Source organism: Schistocerca cancellata, chromosome 4 (assembly GCF_023864275.1).
Source record: "Schistocerca cancellata isolate TAMUIC-IGC-003103 chromosome 4, iqSchCanc2.1, whole genome shotgun sequence".
Taxonomy (NCBI): domain Eukaryota; kingdom Metazoa; phylum Arthropoda; class Insecta; order Orthoptera; family Acrididae; genus Schistocerca; species Schistocerca cancellata.
In genome coordinates this window covers 186506606-186528146 of record NC_064629.1, presented here as the reverse complement: position 1 = coordinate 186528146, position 21541 = coordinate 186506606, and the positions used below count along the sequence as shown (strand labels likewise).

Sequence of the window (21541 nt, the reverse complement as noted above, 5' to 3'; positions counted from 1 at the left end):
TGACCATTGCAGGCACATGGGTAACTATGTACAGTTAATCAGAGACTTGGCTCATATAGTGGCAGTGTACAAAACTGCAGAGATGGCGGATGCCCATTTGATGTATGTATCAGCTGATGGCAATGGCACTCATGTTTCTAGCGGTGGAGATTTCCAGAATGAAGGTGCTCTGACAGTGAAACATTTGAAGCCCCTGATCGTTGACTTAGGGAACATGGGGCATTTAATCCCAATACTCATGATCGGGGAAGGCCTAGAAGGATGAGGACTTCGCAGTGGGAGGCAGCCATTCTTCCTGCAGTTGATGACAACCCTAGTGTCAGTACAAGACCTGTGGCTGCAACACTGAATGTTGACCACATTACTGTCTGATGAGTGTTACATGAGGACCAGCTGTATCAGTACCATTTACAGCATGCACAGGCACTACCAGCAACTGACTTTCCTGCACTGGGCAGTAGGGATGTAAATCATCTTCATGCCACACATGCCAAATTGTGAAATAGCTTATACCCATTTTGCAAGCAACATGCCATGACCTTGTTGAGAGTGTATTTTCCAGCAGTGTTAATGTCTCCTCTTCAAGGTCTTGTGTATGCACTGTGAGTTGATGACTGCATCTGTCAGATCTTTGCACCTGTAACACAAAATGAATACACCAGGTTTCGAAGTAGGCCTTAAATGCACATGTGCCGTTACGAGACTGTACCAGTGGAAAACACCTCAAATAAACCTGTCACTCGTACGGATCTGTGTATGGCAATAAGTGTGCATGGATATGGCACTAATTGATTTGGAAAACACTGAACGTACAAATGTTGGGCAGTGTGAGCATTTCCATTTTGCCACCCTGTATCCACTGTGCATGTCTGCCTTTTTCTGCCAAGAATAGTGCTCCATTTCCTGTCTGCTCCACACAGTAACAAACACAAGAATGTTCCTGTTTGATGACAAACTGATGCAGGGTGAACCAGGCTCTGCAGTGTGCACAGATGCTGCCCTCTATGCAGCACCTATCAAACAGGCATTTGTCCAGTCAAAATCAATGCATTCATGCCCCAGTAAGATGCAGAAAACATGTATTGTTGTCCCACCTGAAATATCAACTATGTCAACTACAACGTTTGCAAATAAAGTTCATAAAACTTCAACCCATTGTCTCTTTTACTTTGATGTCACAATTGCATTGAAATTGTTGCCCTGCAGACCTGCTACCATGACAGCTCAGATGGCATGTTGTGTGCCTATCCTCTTGATGGCATGCAATGCTGTTCATGTATGGGGTGTGTAAGGAAGAAGAAGAGGGACGAGAAGGGGAACCTGTATGCCATACTGCAGCAGGGTACTCTGTTAAATGTTATAATTCATATACAATTGTAGCTTAATTGGTAACTTTTAGACTACCAATCCATGCTGATATACAGCTTTGGAAGAGGTGGGAAGTCAGCTGTGCTGGAGGATGTAATTAAGTTGTTCCAGCCTCCATCCTTGAGGGACTTGGATTCTACACGCAGCTATAAATTGACCTATTGTCACTCACAGCTATCATTGTCATATGATTATTCCCATTTTAAATTTTTTCTAATGAAGACAACTTTCACATTTTTAAGCTGTAAGTTCCATACAAAGCTACATTTATCAAGTAAATTACTTATTTATTATTACCAACACATTAGAAATATGTATAAACATAAAATGAAAGATATATATTGCTTAACCTCAAAATATTTCAATATTCAGTAGTTACACATAGTTTATCATTAGATTCACAATTTCTCTCATAACAGGACTAAAAAATAATCACAGTAAGTGAACAACTAAAGTAAACTCCACCCTTGTTTTATTAATCTAAATCAGATCTAGCTTCTTCAATTTCTTCATTCCCTTGTCATATAAAACATTAATTAATTTTTTACAAATGTCTGCTTCTGTCTGTGTATGTGCAGATGGATATGTGTGTGTGTGCGAGTGTATACCTGTCCTTTTTTCCCCCTAAGGTAAGTCTTTCCGCTCCTGGGATTGGAATGACTCCTTACCCTCTCCCTTAAAACCCACATCCTTTCATCTTTCCCTCTCCTTCCCTCTTTCCTGATGAAGCAACTGTTTGTTGCGAAAGCTTGAATTTTGTGTGTATGTTTGTGTTTGTTTGTGTGTCTATCGACCTGCCAGCACTTTTGTTTGGTAACTCTCATCATCTTTGTTTTTAAAACATTAATTAAAGTAGATGATTCTTCAGCACTTGCCTTCAGGCAGTCTCAAGCACTCTTTTAATTACCTGCTTCCATTCTGTCTATTTATTGGTGCTGTGTCATCTGAACAAGACACAGCCAGGGCAAAAGCACCATAGGTGCAAAGATGCAAACTGGATCCAGTGCCATAGAGACTCGCCACTTGTGTAAGCTTCACCAGCACCATGGATAGCAATGAGGATGAAGATATCAACTTCACCTTGGCCAATTGCTGGCCGAGCATAATCTGCCAATGACCTATCCTGTTACCTGATCCTGGGGCATAGCTGTGCAATAGTGGCAGCGAGAAATTCTTAGTGGTGAATTGCACCAGAAGCTGCTTCACAAACTCATAAACTTGGCCTCCACAGCAGAAGCTTTTACAAAACAGGCGACAACACTTTCAAAAATTGGTTTGTATTTTTCACAATGCCATGACTTACAGTGTTTGATAAATATAATTTCCCATGATACAGAGCCATTGTTGAATTATTTACCTACCCTTTACACCTGAAAGCAATGTCACAATATTCTGATGAGCAGTTTTTGCTAATGCTTGACCCATTTTGTTTTTCCATCCATACCATGGTACATATCATGGATTTGCAGAAGTTGGGGCTACTGTACATGGAATTTCAGAAATGCGGTCAGACTGATATGTTGCTACTTCATTCAGTTTGTAAAACCCAATAAGAATATTTACTTTGTTTATAAAAGTTGCAATATATGCAGAAAATCCACAGGAGCAAAAATTACACCAGTTGTGCACTGCTAGCACATTGAGAAAGACTAAAGTATAGAAAGGCAATGTTTCAGAAAGGCACAAGAAAGTAATAACTTCCACATGACAAGAAAAAAATCTAACAAGGCACACTGCTCCAAATAAAGCCTCAATATCAGGTTTTATTTATGATTTGAACAATGAAAGATGCTTCAGCTGCAAGTAAAGATATCAAAGAAAGCATTGCTAGATCAGCAATGTATCTTTAAAATACATTGAAATAATTCAATGACATCATGAATGTTAGCTTTTTTTTTTTTTTTTCAAGCTTGAGCAATTGGGGATTGAAGAAACTTTGTTAATGCTTACCAAATATGAGAGTTGAAACTACAGTTTACTATAAACAACTGCTGCCTAACATTTACTAAACAAGCAGTTACTTATTTTCATTTTAAATATGTACTGTAAACATAAGAAGTACTTATGGTAGTCTATATGCCCTCTACCAGTTGTTGACAAGTGCTATGAGCCATTTCATGTACTCCCTCATCATAGGTATGTTGTTCTTGGCAGTCTACAGACATTTCATTTAACTTAACTCCTTGCAAACAATATTTCATTGTGCACAAAATATTTACAGTCCCAAGTCTATACAATACCAAGTAATTCTGCATACCAAATACAGTGTCCACATGTAGATGAAATGTGGATTCATGTAGAACAAGAAACAGGAACTTATTGAACATTCATTGGAATTGATTAAGTAAAATTAAAAAAATTAATTTCACATAATATTGTCCCACTGTGGGTAGTGATGCAATGATCACTCACCAGCTGACGTGAGTGTGAGAACTAACTATTATTTAATGAAGCCACATTTACAATGTGCTTTAATTATGTATGGGGTGATTATAATTAAAATTAAACTTTCAAACCTCTGCAGAAATAACAACACTGGTCAGAATGACATCAAATTGCAACAAAATATTATCGGAGAATGGGGAAAATGTGTGGCAGATCAAAAAATAATTAGTTACAAAATGTAGCAATAGATGGCACTGTAAGCATCATAATTTAATAGTGGTCAACTACAAAAGACAGATGAATCATACAAAAATGCCTAAGGTGTACATTTGACATTAAATAAACTGTACTACTCAGTGAGCATGGGTGTACTTGTTTGACACTGTCAATTACGTAAGCCCATCCATCACGGCTAGGCAGATGGGAAAAATAAGTTTTTAATTGTCCTGATGCCAAAAACTGAATAAAAAGCATCAGTCAAAATCAAGTCAGATTATTAATTTCCATGTGACTGGCGCAAAATATGTTCAATATGCTGTCCACCATTTTCTGCTACAAGTTGAAATAGAGAAACAGCGAGTTCCACAACTGATCAAAGTGCTTCTGGGGTCACGTTCAGAACATGTTATGCAATGCGTGCCTTCAATGCTGCTAAGTTTGCAATCGGAACACTGAACACAACATCTTTCAGATAGCCCCACAGCCAGAACTCACTCAGGTTAAGTTCAGGTGATTGGGATGGTCAGGCTGTAGGGAAATGGTGACTGATAATTCTAGCATTTCCAAAATGGGGCTTAAACAGTTGCTTAACTGGATTTGCAATGTAAGGAGGTGCACCATCTTGCATAAAAATGATCCCATCCTCACATTCACATGGTTGGAGAGCTGGAATGACATGGTTGCACAAAAGACACTCATAGTGCTTACCAGTGACGCTGCAGGTAACAGGACTGGAAGCACCTGCCTCTTCGAAAAAATATGGCCCTATGATTAATGATGCTGTAAACCTCCACCACACAGTGACCTTTTCAGGATGAAGTGGTACTGGTTGATTTTCATGTGTATTTTCTGTTGTCCATCGCCAACAGTTCTGGGTATTAACATATGTTGTCAGATGGAAGTGGGCTTTGTCTGTCCACAAAACCTAACAGGGCCAATAATGTCCACTTCCATCCTAGCAAGAAGTTCTAAAGCAAAGGTCTCTCTTGCTGGCAGGTCAACAGGAAGCAACTCATGCACATGGGTAGTTTTGAACGGATAGCAAAGGAGGATGTTTCATAGGATTTTATGCACCATGCTCACTGGTATGTCCAGTGTTCAGGCAATTCTCCGTGCACTACACGTTTGCCCACCACCGCTCATCTCCTTCTGAATTGCTGTGGCCACTGCTTCCACTGATGTCAGATCAATTCGTTTCCTCCCTCTACCAGGTTTCACACCAAAAGAACCTGTTTTTCAAATTTCTGAATCATTTTCTCCAGACACACAGCAGTCATTAGACCAATGCCTTTCTTCTTTATTGGATTTCAATTCCCCCTCCCCAGAGGGAGGGGTGGGCTGGCAGCATTGTAATATGCTGCTCTACAGCATACAGAAAAGTTAAAAAACATAAGAATAGAAACAAACAAGAAAAACAGGTGATAAAACAGTGACATTGTAAAAAAAACTGTAAAATGGTGGTAAGTTGCGGAATTTAAAATATAAAAACACTGCTGTGACAATGTGGATGAAGACACACAAGTAGACAGGCACCATTAAAAAACACGGTGACAGTCTCGTTTCTGTGCGTTCGAGATAAAAAAAACACAAATAGCGACAGGATGGCAGCCGTTCGCAACACTGACAGGGGACACACAACACTGAACACTCACTTACAACAGCACTATACAGGTGACACGGCAGCAGATTGGGGGGGGGGGGGGAGGAGGACCCTTACCTATGAGGGGGAAAAGGGGGCAGGAGAGGAAAAGAAAAAACGGGGAAGCCGATGGAGGGAGGGGACATAGAAAAGGGGGGGAGGGGCTGGGCGGAAGCGAGATGGAGTGGGAAAGGTAGTGGAGGCAAGAGCAGAAAGGACTCAGGGGAGAGAAGGGAGGCAGAGAGGGTAGGCGGCAAAAAAACTGGATGGAAGGGGGGGAAGAAGGAGCCCGGGGAAAGGACAAAGGAAAGGAGAGGGAGGTGAGGATCAGAGTTGATAGGAGGGATAAATGGAGGGAGAGAGGGAATTATCCAGGAGGGGGAGTTGATGGAAGCCACCTTGGGAAAGGAGATGTAGGGTGTAGAGATGGAGGGTAGGTGGGACACAACAGTGAAGGAGCGGCAGAGGGCGGGGGTTGGAGAGGAGAGGAGCAACCAGGGGGTGAGGGGGATCAAGGCAGCGGGAGGTGTAGAGTATGCAGATATGTTCGAGGAATAGGAGCAGATGGCGGAAAGGAATCAGGTCATAGAGGATCCGCATGGTGGACGGGAGGCGTATATGGTTGGCAAGGCAGAGTACATGATGCTCGAAGATCTGGAGTGACTTATAGAATCTGGGGGGAAGGGGGGTCGGATATCCAGGTGGGACTGGCATAACAGAGGATGGGACGAATTGAGGATTTGTAGGAGTGGAGGATGGTAGAGGGGTTCAACCCCCATGTCTGGCCTGAGAGGAGTTTGAGGAGTCTGAGGCAGTTGTGGGCTTTGGATTAGAGTGGAGATGAGGTATCCAGGTGAGGTGATGATCAACAGTGAGGTCAAGGTAGGTGAGGGTGGGGGAGAGATGGACAGGATGGGCACAGATGGTAAGGGAGAAATCAAGGAACCAGAAGGAGCGAGTGGTACGACCTACAGTAATTGCTTGGGTCTTGTAAGGACTGATTTTCAGGAGCCACTGGTTACACAATGTGGCAAAAAGGTCAAGGTGATTCTGGAGAAGGCGTTGGGACCGTTGGAGGTTAGGAGTGAGGGCAAGGATTGTGTTGTCATTGGCATACTGCAGGAGGTGTACTGGAGGGGAGGGTTGGGGCATAACTGCCGTGTACAGGAGGTAGAGGAGAGGGGAGAGGGCAGAGCCCTGGGGCACACCTGCAGAGGGGTAGAAGATGGGGGGATTGACCTTATGGATGGTAATGTAGTAGGGGCAGCGGGAGAGGAAGGAGGCAATCAGACAGATGTAGTTGACAGGAAGGGCATAAGTCTGGAGTTTGAATAGGAGACCGGGATGCTAGACACAGTCGTAGGTCTTTTTGATGTCAAAGGAGACACAAATGGGAGAGTGACGGGAGTTAGGCTGGAGGGAGAGGAGATGAATGAGGCATAGAAGTTGGTCATAGGCAGAGAAGGAAGGTCGAAAGCCACACTGGGTGTTGGGAAGGAGGTGGTTTCGGTGGAGGTGGTGATGGGTGCACTGGGTAAGGATGGATTCCAAGAGCTTGCGGAACACTGAGGTGAGACATATAGGGCGATAGGAAGAGGCATCAGATGGAGGCTTGTTGGGGTTGGAGAACATCAGGATACGGGAGGTTTTCCACAGCTCAGGGTAGAAGCTGGTGGCAAGGATTATGTTTGTAGAGGGTGGCAAGGACTGCAAGGAAGGAGGGAGGGCAGTGTTTGAGGTGTTAGTAGGTAACACGGTCATGGCCAGGAGCAGTGTTGTGTTTAGTGCGGAGTGTGAGGCCGATGTCCTGTGTAGTGATGGGAGTGTTAAGTTCAGGTGGTGGTGTGTGGCCCAAGTACTAGAAGCTAGGAGCAAGGGGAGTAACAGAGGTATTCGTACAGTTGATGAGGTCAGGGAAGAGGGCATAATCAAATTGGGGATCATCTGGGATGGAAAAAACATTGGATAGGTGAGAGGCAAAGTAGTTGGCCTTACTGAGGTTGTCAGGACAGGGATGGTCATCAAGGAGGAGAGGGTACTAGGGGGTGGGGCGGTTCCCAGTAAAGGGATGGAAAGCAGACCAATACTTGGAAGAGTTTATCGGGAGTATGTTGTTGAGTTGTGTACACGTCTGTCGCCATTCACGGCATTTCTTCACAGTAAGCAGGTTGTGGATGTGTTGGTGTAATTGCTGGTGGCAGGTGAGTGTGTCCTGATCATGAGTGCAGAGAAAAGAGCAGTATAGGTGGTGGGATTCATGAAAGAGAAGGACAGCCTGTGGGGGCAGGGCTGGGCAGTGAGGGTGGGTGGCTTTGGTAGGGATATGTGTGGCGACAGCGTAGGACAAGGTCTGGTGCTGGAAGGCAGCAGTGCAGGAGGTGTCATCAGGAGATTAGAGGGTAAGGTCGTGGCCTTCGACCTGGGTGTGAATGGAGTCCCGGTAGGCATCCCGGGGCACGGGAGTAATCACAGATAAGTTTAGGAGGGATGTCAGGGCGATGAGAGGGACGGGAATGGCAACCATTAGGGATAGTGAGGAGAACGGGAGCATGGTCACTGCCAATGAGGTCAAGGACATCAGTGGTGATGCGACCAAGTAGGTTGGGAGAGGCAGGGATCACATTGGGAGTGGTGTTGGGTTCGGGTCGTGTGTGCTTGTGGAGGGGAACCAGGTCTCCCTGGGGGTTGGTGATAAACCGATGCCACCCCTGGAGGTCGGCAGGAGCATGGCTGTGGATATTGAGGTCGGCGGCAATCACGTAGGTGGAGGAGGTGCAGTCAGTGTGGGCCAAGAAATCATACATGGGGGTTCGAGGGTGGACATAAATGGTGGCTCAGGTGATGGTGAGGAAGGGGAAGAAGAGGTTGAGGCTGAGATGCTCGGCAGGATTTTGAAAGTTTAATTATAATCACCCTGTATTTAGAGAAACCTGCATTTACTTCCTGTAAGACTATCAAGACTTAGTCCTAAAAGAAATTCTGTCTCCTTGGTGGATATAGCTTTTGGATTGGAACATAACCACTTGGTGTAGATTTCTAGTAGGGTGATGGATACTGGCATTCAACAGTACTGTTAGAAGTGAAGCATCCATTTTTGCCTGCTTATTGTGGCATTTAATAATCATTAAAAATATGGAGTAATACATAGCTATTCCAATTGTGGAGATACAAAATAATTTTATGCATTGTTATCATGGAAATGTGACTCCACCAAGACCCATATGCTGCCTACCTAAAATTCACTGTGAAATTCTACAGTAGTTGTGACATATATAAAATATTATCTGGCTGAAATTGAATCACATCTAGTGAATATAGTACATGTACAGTGTGTGACAATTACATGCATACATAATATTAAAGTGCAGGCTGATTCTGAGGTTACTGTCTAAATGATGAAGCATGTAACTCTCCCTTACTTGATATCCACACCTAGCTTGAGATGCAACATTTTCACTTTGTACAGAGGTGGACAAACAATGTTGTTCAAAGCAGTCTGTATTTCAATTGGTTCTGCGAATCACTTTCTATTTTTAAGTGCTCAAAAGTACAGTGAAGACATACTTTATAGTGCATGTATTTTCTCTTTTTCACATGTAAATGCTAAGAAACATCACAGACTCATTTTTATGAGTAATTTATATGTCTGTACATTGCTTCTTCATTTCTTTCCTTCTTTGTTTCTTTATTTTTAAATAATTGCACAAACGACACTATAATTGATAAACTGTTCATTTGGCCACAGAGTGGACTGAATATCTGCCTTGAAAGATTGAAGAAAGACAAATTTTAAGTGTGTCTTATTTTCAGTTTGCTTCAACTCATTAATGTTTTGGTCTTGTATCATATAAGAAAGTAGTAGTTGCTTTATGAATTCACCTATGTGATATATTTAACCCTCTCTAAAATAGTATTTGAGATTGAAATGTCATTACAGAGTCTTACTGGGCACATACAAGAAAAGATACATCCATTGGTGGTGCCAGCTATTCTTGAACATGAACCAAAACGGAGCTTGTCAAGTATACAGCCATTGGAGATACTCTTGCAGGAATTAAATTCTATTCATAAAATTATGCAGTGCCATAGTGTTGACTCAGAGATTATTCTCCAGATATTTAGGCAGGTGAGGTGCCAAATTTTTTTTAGCAGTTAACTATACAGCCCTTGGCTAGAATGAATCTGATATTTACACTTGGGTTTTAAAGTATTGTGCATAATACAGATTGTGGTCTCAAGTGAACTGCAGAATAAAAACAAAAAAAAAACTGTCTCTAAAAATGTTACCATACTATATCAACTTGTGTATTTTACTTTTACAGATTTTTTACTTCATCTGTGCCATTTCACTGAATAACCTACTGCTTCGAGAGGATTTGTGTCATTTGACTAAAGGATGGCAGATAAGGCGTAATCTGTCACAACTTGAACAGTGGTGGTGTGACACAACAAGAAAGTCATTGCCCATCTTCTCAATAGATTTTTTGAAGGTTACAGTTGTTTGTTTATGTCACTTTTTACAAATGTATATAACTTTTGCAGTAATTACTAACCAAACAAAAACTTTATGCAACCAGAACTCTGTTTTTATACAGTAAGGCACACTGGAATTGTACTGTTCCATGAGTGGTCTCCACTCCTAGATTATTAACATTCTGACAGAACTTTCTTTACTATATTTTTGTCAGATCATTAGTTTTTTTATCAATGCTGTACTAGTTTCAAAGATAGATTCTATTGTTTTATGCCAGGATGAATCTAAAAATTAACATAATATTGTGTGTAAAAAGGCTTTCACTTATGGAATCTATTCTGTTTTGCCAAATGAATCACATAATCAATTTAGGGAAACCCATACTGTTGCTTTCAATCTTATATGTTGTCAGAAAGATAAAATTGTTTTAGACTGTTCCATAACTGAAGATGAGCTTTCATCTGATTAGGTTGCAAAATTCTATTTACCTGGTCCTTTGTTGCACTTGGTTTTGAACAGTGTTGAAGTCTCATTTCTTACTGAACTGAGAGACAATACTGAGAACTGATCTTAGGAAGAAGAGATTTAAATAATGCAAACAAGACAACCCAATATTTTGGCACTACATTGTGGGTGGTGGCCAGTTAAAGTTTGATAGTTCACAGTATATGCAGATAAAAGAAAGAACATCTCCTGTTTTGTAATTCCATAAAGAAGGAAAATCACCTAACTAATACACAGCTTCAAAGATTTGAACACAGTTCACAGTGGCAGAATATAGGGTGTTACAAAAAGGTATGACCAAACTTTCAGGAAACATTCCTCACACACAAATGAAGAAAAGATGTTATGTGGACATGTGTCCGGAAACACTTAATTTCCATGTTAGAGCTCATTTTAGTTTTGTCCACCTACGCTCAGTGGAGCACGTTATCATGATTTCATACGGGATACTCTACCTGTGCTGCTAGAACATGTGCCTTTACAAGTACAACATAACATGTGGTTCATGCGCAATGGAGCTCCTGCACATTTCAGTCGAAGTGTTTGTATGCTTCTCAACATCAGATTCGGTGACCGATGGATTGGTAGAGGCGGACCAATTCCATGGCCTCCACACTCTCCTGACCTCAACCCTCTTGACTTTCATTTATGGGAGCATTTGAAAGCTCTTGTCTACGCAACCCCGGTACCAAATGTAGAGGCTCTTCGTGCTCATATTGTGGACGGCTGTGATACAATACGCCATTCTCCAGGGCTGCATCAGCGCATCAGGGATTCCATGCGATGGAGGGTGGATGCATGTATCCTCGCTAACGGAGGACATTTTGAACATTTCCTGTAACAAAGTGTTTGAAGTCACGCTGGTACGTTCTGTTGCTGTGTGTTTCCATTCCATGATTAATGTGATTTGAAGAGAAGTAATAAAATGAGCTCTAACATGGAAAGTAAGCGTTTCCGGACACATGTCCACATAACATATTTTCTTTCTTGGTGTGTGAGGAATGTTTCCTGAAAGTTTGCCCGTACCTTTTTGTAACACCCTGTATATGGTGACAGAATTATGATTGTGTTAGTGCACATGACAGGATTTACAGTATTGTTACCTCCATACTTAACACAAAACATCAAACAGTTTGCATATCTTTAGTACTTTTGAGGATAATATTTACTAGTTCACCAGTGATTTCAAAATTCAAAGATATTTCACAGTTTCATATTTTTTACAGACACTGTTGTTGGGCATAGTATACGAAGGCACAAAATTTCACCATAACCGTCGCAGAATGGTGAGCCCTAGGCAAGCAATATGCAGGCTTTAACAAGAAGTGACATATATATGTTATTCATGTGTCATCCTAACTTGATCTGAAATAGAGATGTTAGCGGTGTGCTTCTCAGATGTGAACTTTCCTGCGATGTGACGGAGAGATGTTAACTGTACACTGGCCATCTGTGAACGTGCAATTTTCAGAGGGAGTTGACTACATAAAGACAGACTTAAGGTAAAAAACTAAACTCTGTCCAGCCTTTGAAGTTCCAATGGTACTGACTGACCACCACATCATGATCCTCAGCTGATGCAGACATGGAGTAGCATGTGGTAAGCATACCACTCTCCCAGCCATTGTCAGTTTTCATGACCAGAGCCACTACTGCCCAGTCAAGTAGCTCCTCGGTTGGTCTCACAAGGGCTGAGTGTGCCTTGCTTGCCTATAGCGCTTGACAGATGTGGATGGCCATCCACCTAAGTGCTAGCCAAGCCCAACAGCTCATAACTTTGATGATCTGACAGAAACCAGTGTTACGTCCGTGACAAGGCCATTGGCTGAGAGATGTAAGAACATGATGTGAATTCTGAAATTACATAATGCTTTGAAATTCAGCTAGGCTAGATTTTACCGTTTAGCATGCATTCTAAGACTTCACTATTGTTTGGTTTATGGAGAATGTTCAGGTTAGTAATTCACAAAAGTACAACAAACATAACTATTACACTGTTTCTGAAATCCCCCATTTACAAGTATAACATCCATCTTGAAATAAATAATTTATTATTCTAAATTATTCAAAATCATAATTAATAACTGGATTAATTAACAGGATATGATGTCTGATTCAGAAAAAAATATAGCTCTAAACTTATATTATCATATTTTGGAATCTTACAGTCATTAAAACAAAATAGGTGATTTACATTTGGAGAATTTGAAATTCTGATGATGATTATCTTGTAAGTAAATTACTTTTAGCTGATTTCAAACACTGTCTTGAAGAGATGGGAATGCCTGATTTCTAATGAGTGGTAACTTTTGCTGTATAGTACGTCACTAAGTTCTTCCATTACATGATGTTCTCATAACTTTAATTACTGTAAAATGGGATGTCTTGAGACACAGGAGTGATTTGAGACAGAACGACATATATTCATAATCCTATATTTTATCACTATTTAGTTCATATAACAAATATTTTTATTCTTTGATTGGTTTGCATGTAACATCAACTTCCGCACTGAGGTTACTTTATTTTTATAAGAATAATTTTGGCAACCTCATGTGATTTGTTAACAGAAAGGAGAATATTATCTTTTTTCTATGTCCATCCTTGTAATAGATAGTTGCAAGAAGTCTGGCTATCCATTATGAAATGAAAACTAAAACACCTGCAGCCATCTCTTTTTCATTCAATTTTTTTATGCAACCAGTTTCAGAGTTCCATTACACCATATTAACCCTGGAATAGTCATGTGGATGACATATGTCACCCTGAAATTTCCTTTTTTCTTACATTATCAGCTGTATGGGTTGTCCACAGATGTGAATTGGTATAGTTTTGAGATTCACTTTAAGGATACAGGGTACTTTTCTGGCTCAATATTATGTAAAAATGAACAACTATTTCTTTCAGGCACTGTTTATAATGTATATGTTTTACAGATTTTTTGTTGATATCAGGTAATGCAGCACACTTTCTAAACAAATTAGAATTATTTTTAATATTTTTGTACCTGCTTAGGGCTGTTAAAAAAATTACAAAGAAATTGATACAATTTGTTTCCAAAATTCTTACTCAAATTGAGGTACCATTTAATCCAATGTTATACATTTGAAGAAGACCAAATTTTTACCAGATATGCATGACATGATGGCTGAGGTACTAGACCTTTTTAATTCCACCTATTATGCATATTACAAGGATAAAAAATATCACATCTTACATTTTAATTTTTATAATTTTTTTCCTAATAAAAATGTTATTTTTCCTATAATTTAGTTGATTCTGCAATAATGCTTAGGTCTACTACAAAAGTATGGACTATTGCAAGATACAGAAAAAAATAAGAGCAATGCTTTATAAACTTTAGGAAATATTTGTACCTGAATTCTGGAAAACATAACTTGTGGGAAATTGCGAATGAAGATATGAGTCTAATTAAACTGTGCCTCAGAACATAATCTTCATCTGTAGCATTTCTTCATCTTCAAGCTTCCTCTTGGTTTTCCTTTTAGCACTTTTTGATTCTTTGGTAACTTGAAGAGTGACTCTTTCACCTTCATGCACCTGTTGCCTGTCGCACGCAAGCAATTTATCTTCCATATTAGAGCCACATTTTATGCCTAAATTTCTCAGGACTTCCAATCTTCCTATCACTCCATCATTGAAACATATCGCTGCATCTAGTATACCAACTTTTAATGTATATAGTCCTATAAAAACATTCTTGGGTAACCTTTTCGATATGCAATGATTGGTGAGAACCTGGGCCAGGGCCATGAGTGTGGCCTCTGTGGTGGTGGATACCATGCAGATGACGTACAGGTATTTGGAGTGGGCATCAACGATAAGTAATTACATGGACCCCAAAAATGGGCCCACAAAATCGAGATCGATGCTGTTCCAGGGCCAGCAAGGCACAGGCCAGGGTGTGAATGACTGACGGGGGAGGGGAGGGGGCGGGGTGCTTGCCTGGTGATGTGCACACACAGTGCACCTGTGGACCAGGTGGTCAATATCGCCATCGATGTCGGGCCAATACACACGCTGGCGAGCCAAAACTTTCAAGCGGAACATACCCCAGTGCCCGCAGTGTAACAAACTGAGTACGTGATGTCGAAAAGATGGAGGGATGACTACCCATGGGCATCTGATTCTGTGGCCAACAGAAGGACATCATTGATCATGGAGAGCCTGTGGGACAGGTGGCACCAGGGGTTGAATTCAGTCCACATCCAACGAGTAGTATAGGAGGGCCAACTATGGACCATGCAGCGGAGAACCTGCCACAAGATAGGGTCTTGGTGTGTAGCCATGGCAATGTGAGTAGCCACAAGAGGCAGACCATACAGCACATCCCGGCAGGCAGAATCAATGTGGAAGCAGAGGACCTCCTGTTGGTCAAACGCAGGATCGGGACCTTCTGGGAGACGTGACAAAGTGTCTGCATTAACATGGTGGGTGGTGGGCTTATACTGGATGGTAAAAGTGTAATTCCACAAAAATAATGCCCACCACTGCAGATGCTGAGCCGTCCACTGTGGAAGGTGAGAGTGTGGTCCAAAAAGCATAACTAAGGGTTTATGGTCCATGAGGAGGGCGAATGTGGCCCCAAAGAGATAGATGTGAAATTTTTGGATGGCGAACACTATCGCCAGGGCTTCCTTTTCAACCTGGGAGTAGTTCTGTTGTGCTGGGGTTAACGTCTTAGATGTATAGGCAATGGACTGTTCTGAGCCATCGGTGCGAGGACTGCCCCAATGCTGTATGCCGATGCATTAGCTGCCACAACAAAGTGGTGGTCCAGAGAGAAAGGAGTAAGGCAAGCAGCGGTCTTCAGCATCGTCTGTAAATGGAGAAAAGCCTGGTCACAGGCAGGAGTCCAGTCAAAATTAACCCCTTTGCGATGCAAGTGATTGAGGGGTTGAGCAATGGAGGCAACTTAGGGTAAGAACCTTAAGTAATAAGTAACCTTGCCCAAAAACACCTGGAGTTAAGATAAGTCCTTGGGATGAGGAAGGGCCTCAATGGCCATGACATTGCGATCCGAAGGGTGAATGCCATCTTTGTTAAGCCAGTGGCCTAAGTATTCCACTTCTGGTTGAAAAAAAAAAACAACACTTGTCCAGCGGACAGCATAAACCTGCAGATTGCAGAGCATGAAATAAGGCGCTGAGGTTGTGCAAATGTTCCTGGCAGGAACACCCGGTGACCAAAATGTCATCCAGATAATTGATGCAGGCTGGGATAGGCTGTGTAAGCTGCTCCAGGAATGGCTGGAAAATTGCCGGCACCAAAGAGACACCAAATGGAAGGCACTTGTACTTTTATAAACTGAAAGGTGTGTTGATAACCATGATGTTCTGTGAATCAGCATCCAAGGGTAACTCAGCCAGGTCGATCTCAGAAAAGTACTCGCTGCCCACAAGTTTGGCAAGAAGGTCTTTCTGTCAGGGAATGGGGCAAGTGTCTACTAAGGACTGAGCATTGATAACAGCGCCAAAGTCCCCACACAGTCGAAGAGACCCACTGGGTTTCCATATGACCACCAATGGTGCCGCCCAAGCACTGTATGACACAGGCTCTAGAATGCCAGTAGCCTGGAGCCAATCAAGTTCCTGTTTGACTGCTGTCCGTAAGGCCACTGGAATGGGTCTGGCCCAGAGAAAGTGAGGCTGCACATCCGACTGAAGTGTGATGTGGGCCTGAATACGTGAAGCACACCAGACATCCATTGCAAACAATGATGCAAAAGCTGAGCACAGATCGTCCAAATCATGAAAAGGAACAGCCGTGGAAACAACCTTAACTTCATCATAAATGGAAAAGCCAAACAGTCAAAACACATCCAGACCAAAAACATTCAAAGCCGACGGATGGTCGATGACAAATAGGGTAAGGAGCCGTGGAACACGTTTGTATGTAGCCTGGACGATGAAGTGTCCACAAAGGGGAATGGAACAGTCGCCATAGGTGACCAAACACAGAGAGGGAGGTGACAAAGCAATATTAATCAGGGAGACAGTGACCCCAGTGTCGACCTGAAAACTGACATCCTCAGTAAAAAGGCGGAGCATGAGGAATAGCTTCTGTGCTGATGGGTCCTCCAGTGGGACCACCGAATGCACAGCATGTGCTGTATCCTGAGGCCCAGTAGGGGCAGGACGTGAGGGAATAGAGCGACTACAACAAACAGATCGGATGTGGCCCTCCTTCTCACACAGCGTGCACATTTTTCAGTGGTGGGGGCAATCAGTGAATCAGTGCAAGAGTGTGGGTAAAGCACTGTGGGCAAGAAGGAAGCGGGCCGCGTGACTGGCGACGAGGGGCGACTGGAGGCTCTGATGCCATAGAGACGCCAGACAAAGAGGAGTCCCGACGGAGCTCTGGCCTCTGCTGGCCAGGCCATGTCTATGTCATGAGGGCAGAACCCATAGAGATGCATCAGTTGCTGCCACTTGCAGCTGTGCCATGAGATGCTCGGTAGCCACCTGAGCAATTTCAGATGAGTGGGCAATGCAGATAATCTCTTCCAATGAGGAATCATCGAGTTTCACCACTGCAGTGTGGACCTCAGGATTGGTAGCCAGCTGAACCACCACATCCTGGATAAGGGAATCTGCATACGAAGCCTTACACTGCTGATTGGTGCATGTAAAATCATATCGACGGCTGAGACCCTGCAAGTCCATGACCCAGGAACAATATGACTGACCAGGCTGCTAATGGCACTGGTGGAACTCCAGCCAAGAGGCAACCACATGGTAGCACTGTGAATAATAGTTTGTCAGCAAACGGCATATTTCCTGGAAAGAGAGAGCCACAGGATCGGACAAGGATGCCAGCTTGCGGAGAAGAAAGAATGTGTCTGGGGAAGCCCAAGACAAAAACAACGACCGCTGCTAGGGGTCACCCGGGACTTGGAAAGCCATGAAATGTTGTTTCAGCTGATGTAAGTATGTTTCCCAGTCTTCTTTAGCGTCATTAAATGGTGGGAACGACGGTGGACATGGCAAAGCATCGGACACCCAAGGTCTCAGAAGCTGTTGTGGTAATGCATCCCGGGCATCGACTTTGTCTGTTAGCAACTGCATCAACTGTTGTAAGATGTCTAACTGGAGCTACTGCTGCTGCATGAGCTGCTGCTGTTGTTCCAGAAGACACACCAACTTAGCCTCCATGCTAACAACAACTACCAACGGGAGTGGCCCGCGAACTGACAAGGCGGATGATTGAGAATGGAAGGACAAGCATGATGATAGACAACTGAGCGAGACACCAAGATCAACAACAAAGTATTAAGCCATGGGGTCACAAGAGACAACCTCACAAAATCAAAACAATGCCCACTCGTAAATGGGAAGTAAGCACACACAAATTAAACACAATGTCTGTAAGTGAGATGTCAACTGAATCAACGCAAGTACCAGACTGCCTCACTGAGTGAGATGCAGCCACCTAAATACATGACAGGGTATGTAACTATTGGCCACTGTGACCATGTGCTCCACAGCAGCAGCTTCAAGTTAGACTCGGGGCCAGGAGCGCACGCAGCCACAGCTTACGGCGCGACTGCTGCAGCAACCTCTAGTGGTCATGGAGTTCCATGCCGTCTGGCACGGATTATAAACCCACGGCACTCGGTACCAGATTGACCTCTTCATCTTTGGTACATCTGGACATCACGTGGCCCCAGAGAAGCAGGTTCTGTGAACACAAAATCTGGGTGGATAGAACAGAAGATCTTTGAAGAATGGTTTTTGACAACAGCTTACCTGTATTTTGAGAGTAAGGATTCACCACAGTCACTCATAAGGGATAATCTATTTCCTCACATGTCTCAGACTGCAACAGCAAAATGCAGAGAGGAAAATATAAAATTTATTTGCCTGCCAAAGAATTCAACTCGTCTTTCTCAGCCTCTTGATGTATCTTCCTTCATACAATTCAAGCAACACTGGCATGAGGTTTTGATGCAATAGAACATGAAATGAAATAGAGGAGCTGTGCCTAATTATAGACTGCCAGCAATGTTAAAAAAAACTGTTTTCAAGAACTGAAGGATCAGCAGGAGATATCAGAAGGTCAGGTTTTGAAAAATGTGGAATCATTCCTGCAAATTTCCAGAAGATACTGGCCCAAATTTGAGTTATGGCTACTGGTAACAGTAGCACCAATGAAGACAGAAATTCAATTGAAGAAAAACTGAAGGGAAGTATGATTGACCTTTTGAAGAATTTGCATTCTGGGGGTAAAGAAGATGGTGCACTAAAAGAGAAGAATATAAACTGAACCAAATAACAGTGTGTCAGATATTGAGCCTACTGAAGCCCATCTGGATTTGAGTAATGACACTGCTAAATGTGATGAACCTGAGGGTCCATCAGTGAAAGACATTAACAACAGTGACAATAACCTTTTAAATCCAGAATGTCAAGTTCCAGATCTTGTTAGACAGAATGATAATTTTTCCTGTGACATTATAGCAAAAGGCAATTACCTCCTCATTAAAATGGGTGTGAATAGTGCCTCAAAGAAGTTAACTGACACTAAGAAATGTTTTGCGGGGAAAGTGGTCACAATTTCTGAAAATTACTGTAGGAAAGTCAAACAGAAATTTATGAGACAATATAGAAATAGTTTACAGTCTTTTGTATGGCCCCAAGTGGATGATCTGAGTTTTGTGAATCCTCGTGAAATAAAAACCTGTCTTTTTCAACTGCAAGAACTTAGATGTGGACTGATGAAATATTAGATATATATTTTTAATGGGTAGCTAGACTATAGTGGGGAAGAGTGGAGAGATTGATTTAGTCTGGATTACATTTGGATTTTGTAAAACATTTACTAAAGATCAAATCTGCATAAAACTGGTGATGACTGCACAAAAATGTCTCTTTTGATTGGTACACAGTTACTATAACAGTAATTGCATTGAAACAACAATTACTTTCAGAAGCAAATATTTAAAAAACACTACTGAAACAAACCTGAGAAAGGAACCAGCAACCTCTCAATTAAATAAATAAACTTCACAATTTAATAATGCAAACAAAACTATATCCTATGATGAATTTTGTTGAAGTGAGATCTTTATATTAATCTCTCTGCTGTGTACTATCTATGTCTATGTCTTTGGTTGGTGACATAAAATAAAACACATGTGTCTTGTTATAGCAACTACATCGTGTATATGCTTTATGTTGAGCCCTTTAGTTCTTTCTTGAAGTTTCTGCAATAGGTTATGGGTCCAGTACATTATTCAAGAAAGGAATTGGGTATTACAATTTTACATTTTGTGATGCCAGAAATGTGTTAGCATGTGTTGTGTGCTATGCATGGTTGGTATTGTATATACATGAACAATTGCTGCATGTTTCTCTTGTGTAATTTTTGCGGTTGTAAATCTGAATTGTTTTATGGGACTGCAATGGATTTTCATGGTATATAGAAGCTGTGTGAAGCTGAAAATTGGATTATTTGGAAGTTTGCAGTATGAAATTTATTACGTGCATCAGACGGTGCATATGAAGTGTGTATTGGTGACGTAGAAAAACCAGCGGCTTTGCCAGCAGATGCAACATCAGCACAAATAGATGTGTTTAATGCTGCGCTAAAAACATGGAACAAAGCTGATTACTCAGCAAGTCAGATTATTGTTAGAAATGTGGAAGTAAAAGTCATGGTGTTGATGGTTGCATGTGAGAGTGCACGAGATATGTGGGACAAGCTACATCCCATGTTTGAACAGAAAACGAAGCAAGCTGCACATTCTGTTCAGGCAGAATTCTTCAATTTTTACATGAGTTCAGGTGATGACATGGTGACACATCTCGCTTGTTTTGAAATCTTGGTTCTTCGAATGTAGCAACTCAATGTGAAATCTGATGAATCCTTGTTAATGGTGCGACTGCCTGACACACTGCCTGACAGTTATGAAAGTCTGCAACACTTGTGGTGGGCAAGATCTGAAGATCAGCAAACACTAAAACATTTAATGGACATGTTAACTTCTGATGACAGTCGTCATGCTTGTCGGAGGGAGAAACAAGACGAGGTAGTTGCAATTTTTTGCTACTAAATCAAACATTAAAAATGCAGAGGGCACCACTATGAGGAATGTTACTTCATCAAACAAGTATGAAAAGCCTACAAATGAAAAGAAGTTCAAATATTTTGCTTGTGTTGGATTTGGCCATATCAAAACAATATGTCCAAATTTAAAACACAAACAAAAAACCATCCACAACCAAAATAAAACTGATTTGCCTGACCAGGCTTTCATTGGTGAAGTAACAAGTGCAGAATTGAACAAGGACTTGTAGGTCACTGATTGTGGAGAGACAAATCACATGGCTACGAAAATTGAGTGGTATACATCATTTACTAAATTTGCAACACCACTGCATATATGCATGCACAATGATTTGACTATGAACACACTAGGAAAAGGGACTATTTATTTTGAAGCTTTTGTCAATGGAAAATGGAAGTTATGCCATATAGATAATGTTTTGTATACTCCACAAGGGTGAAGAAATCTCTTTTCTGTATCATCTGCTATGGACAAGGGATTAGACTTTTATCCATTGAAAGACAAGTGTGAGTTCCGAAACAATGGCATTGTAAAAGTGTGTAGCATATGTAGTGGCAACTTACTGAAGATGTTGATTCGAGTGACAAAACAAATTCAGCCTTGTGATCCGGAGGTAAATCTTGCGTCAAAGGACTTTCTGCAAATTTAGCATGAAAACTTGGGTCATCAGAACAAATATCATGTTCAACAATTCTTGAAGCAGTGTAGTGTTGAAGTTGAAGACTTTGGTGAAGAATTTTGTGAGGCATGTGTTAAGGGGAAGCAGCATCACAGCAGTTTCAGTTATGACAGCAGCATGCCACACAACCTGGAGAAGTGATTCATGGTGATCTGTGTGGACCTATGGAGTGTAAATCGCTGG

At 41.8% G+C, this 21541-nt stretch overlaps 1 protein-coding gene across 1 annotated transcript in view; it reads left to right on the top strand.

Annotated features, from left to right (window-relative positions):
• Positions 1-21541, top strand: part of LOC126183610 (unconventional myosin-Va-like) — a 70412-nt gene that overhangs the window by 13367 nt on the left and 35504 nt on the right. Inside the window, exons 5-6 of the mRNA XM_049925720.1 lie at positions 9549-9737; positions 9934-10101. Of these exons, the coding sequence (XP_049781677.1) occupies positions 9549-9737; positions 9934-10101 (357 nt within the window). The remainder of the gene's footprint in view (positions 1-9548; positions 9738-9933; positions 10102-21541) is intronic.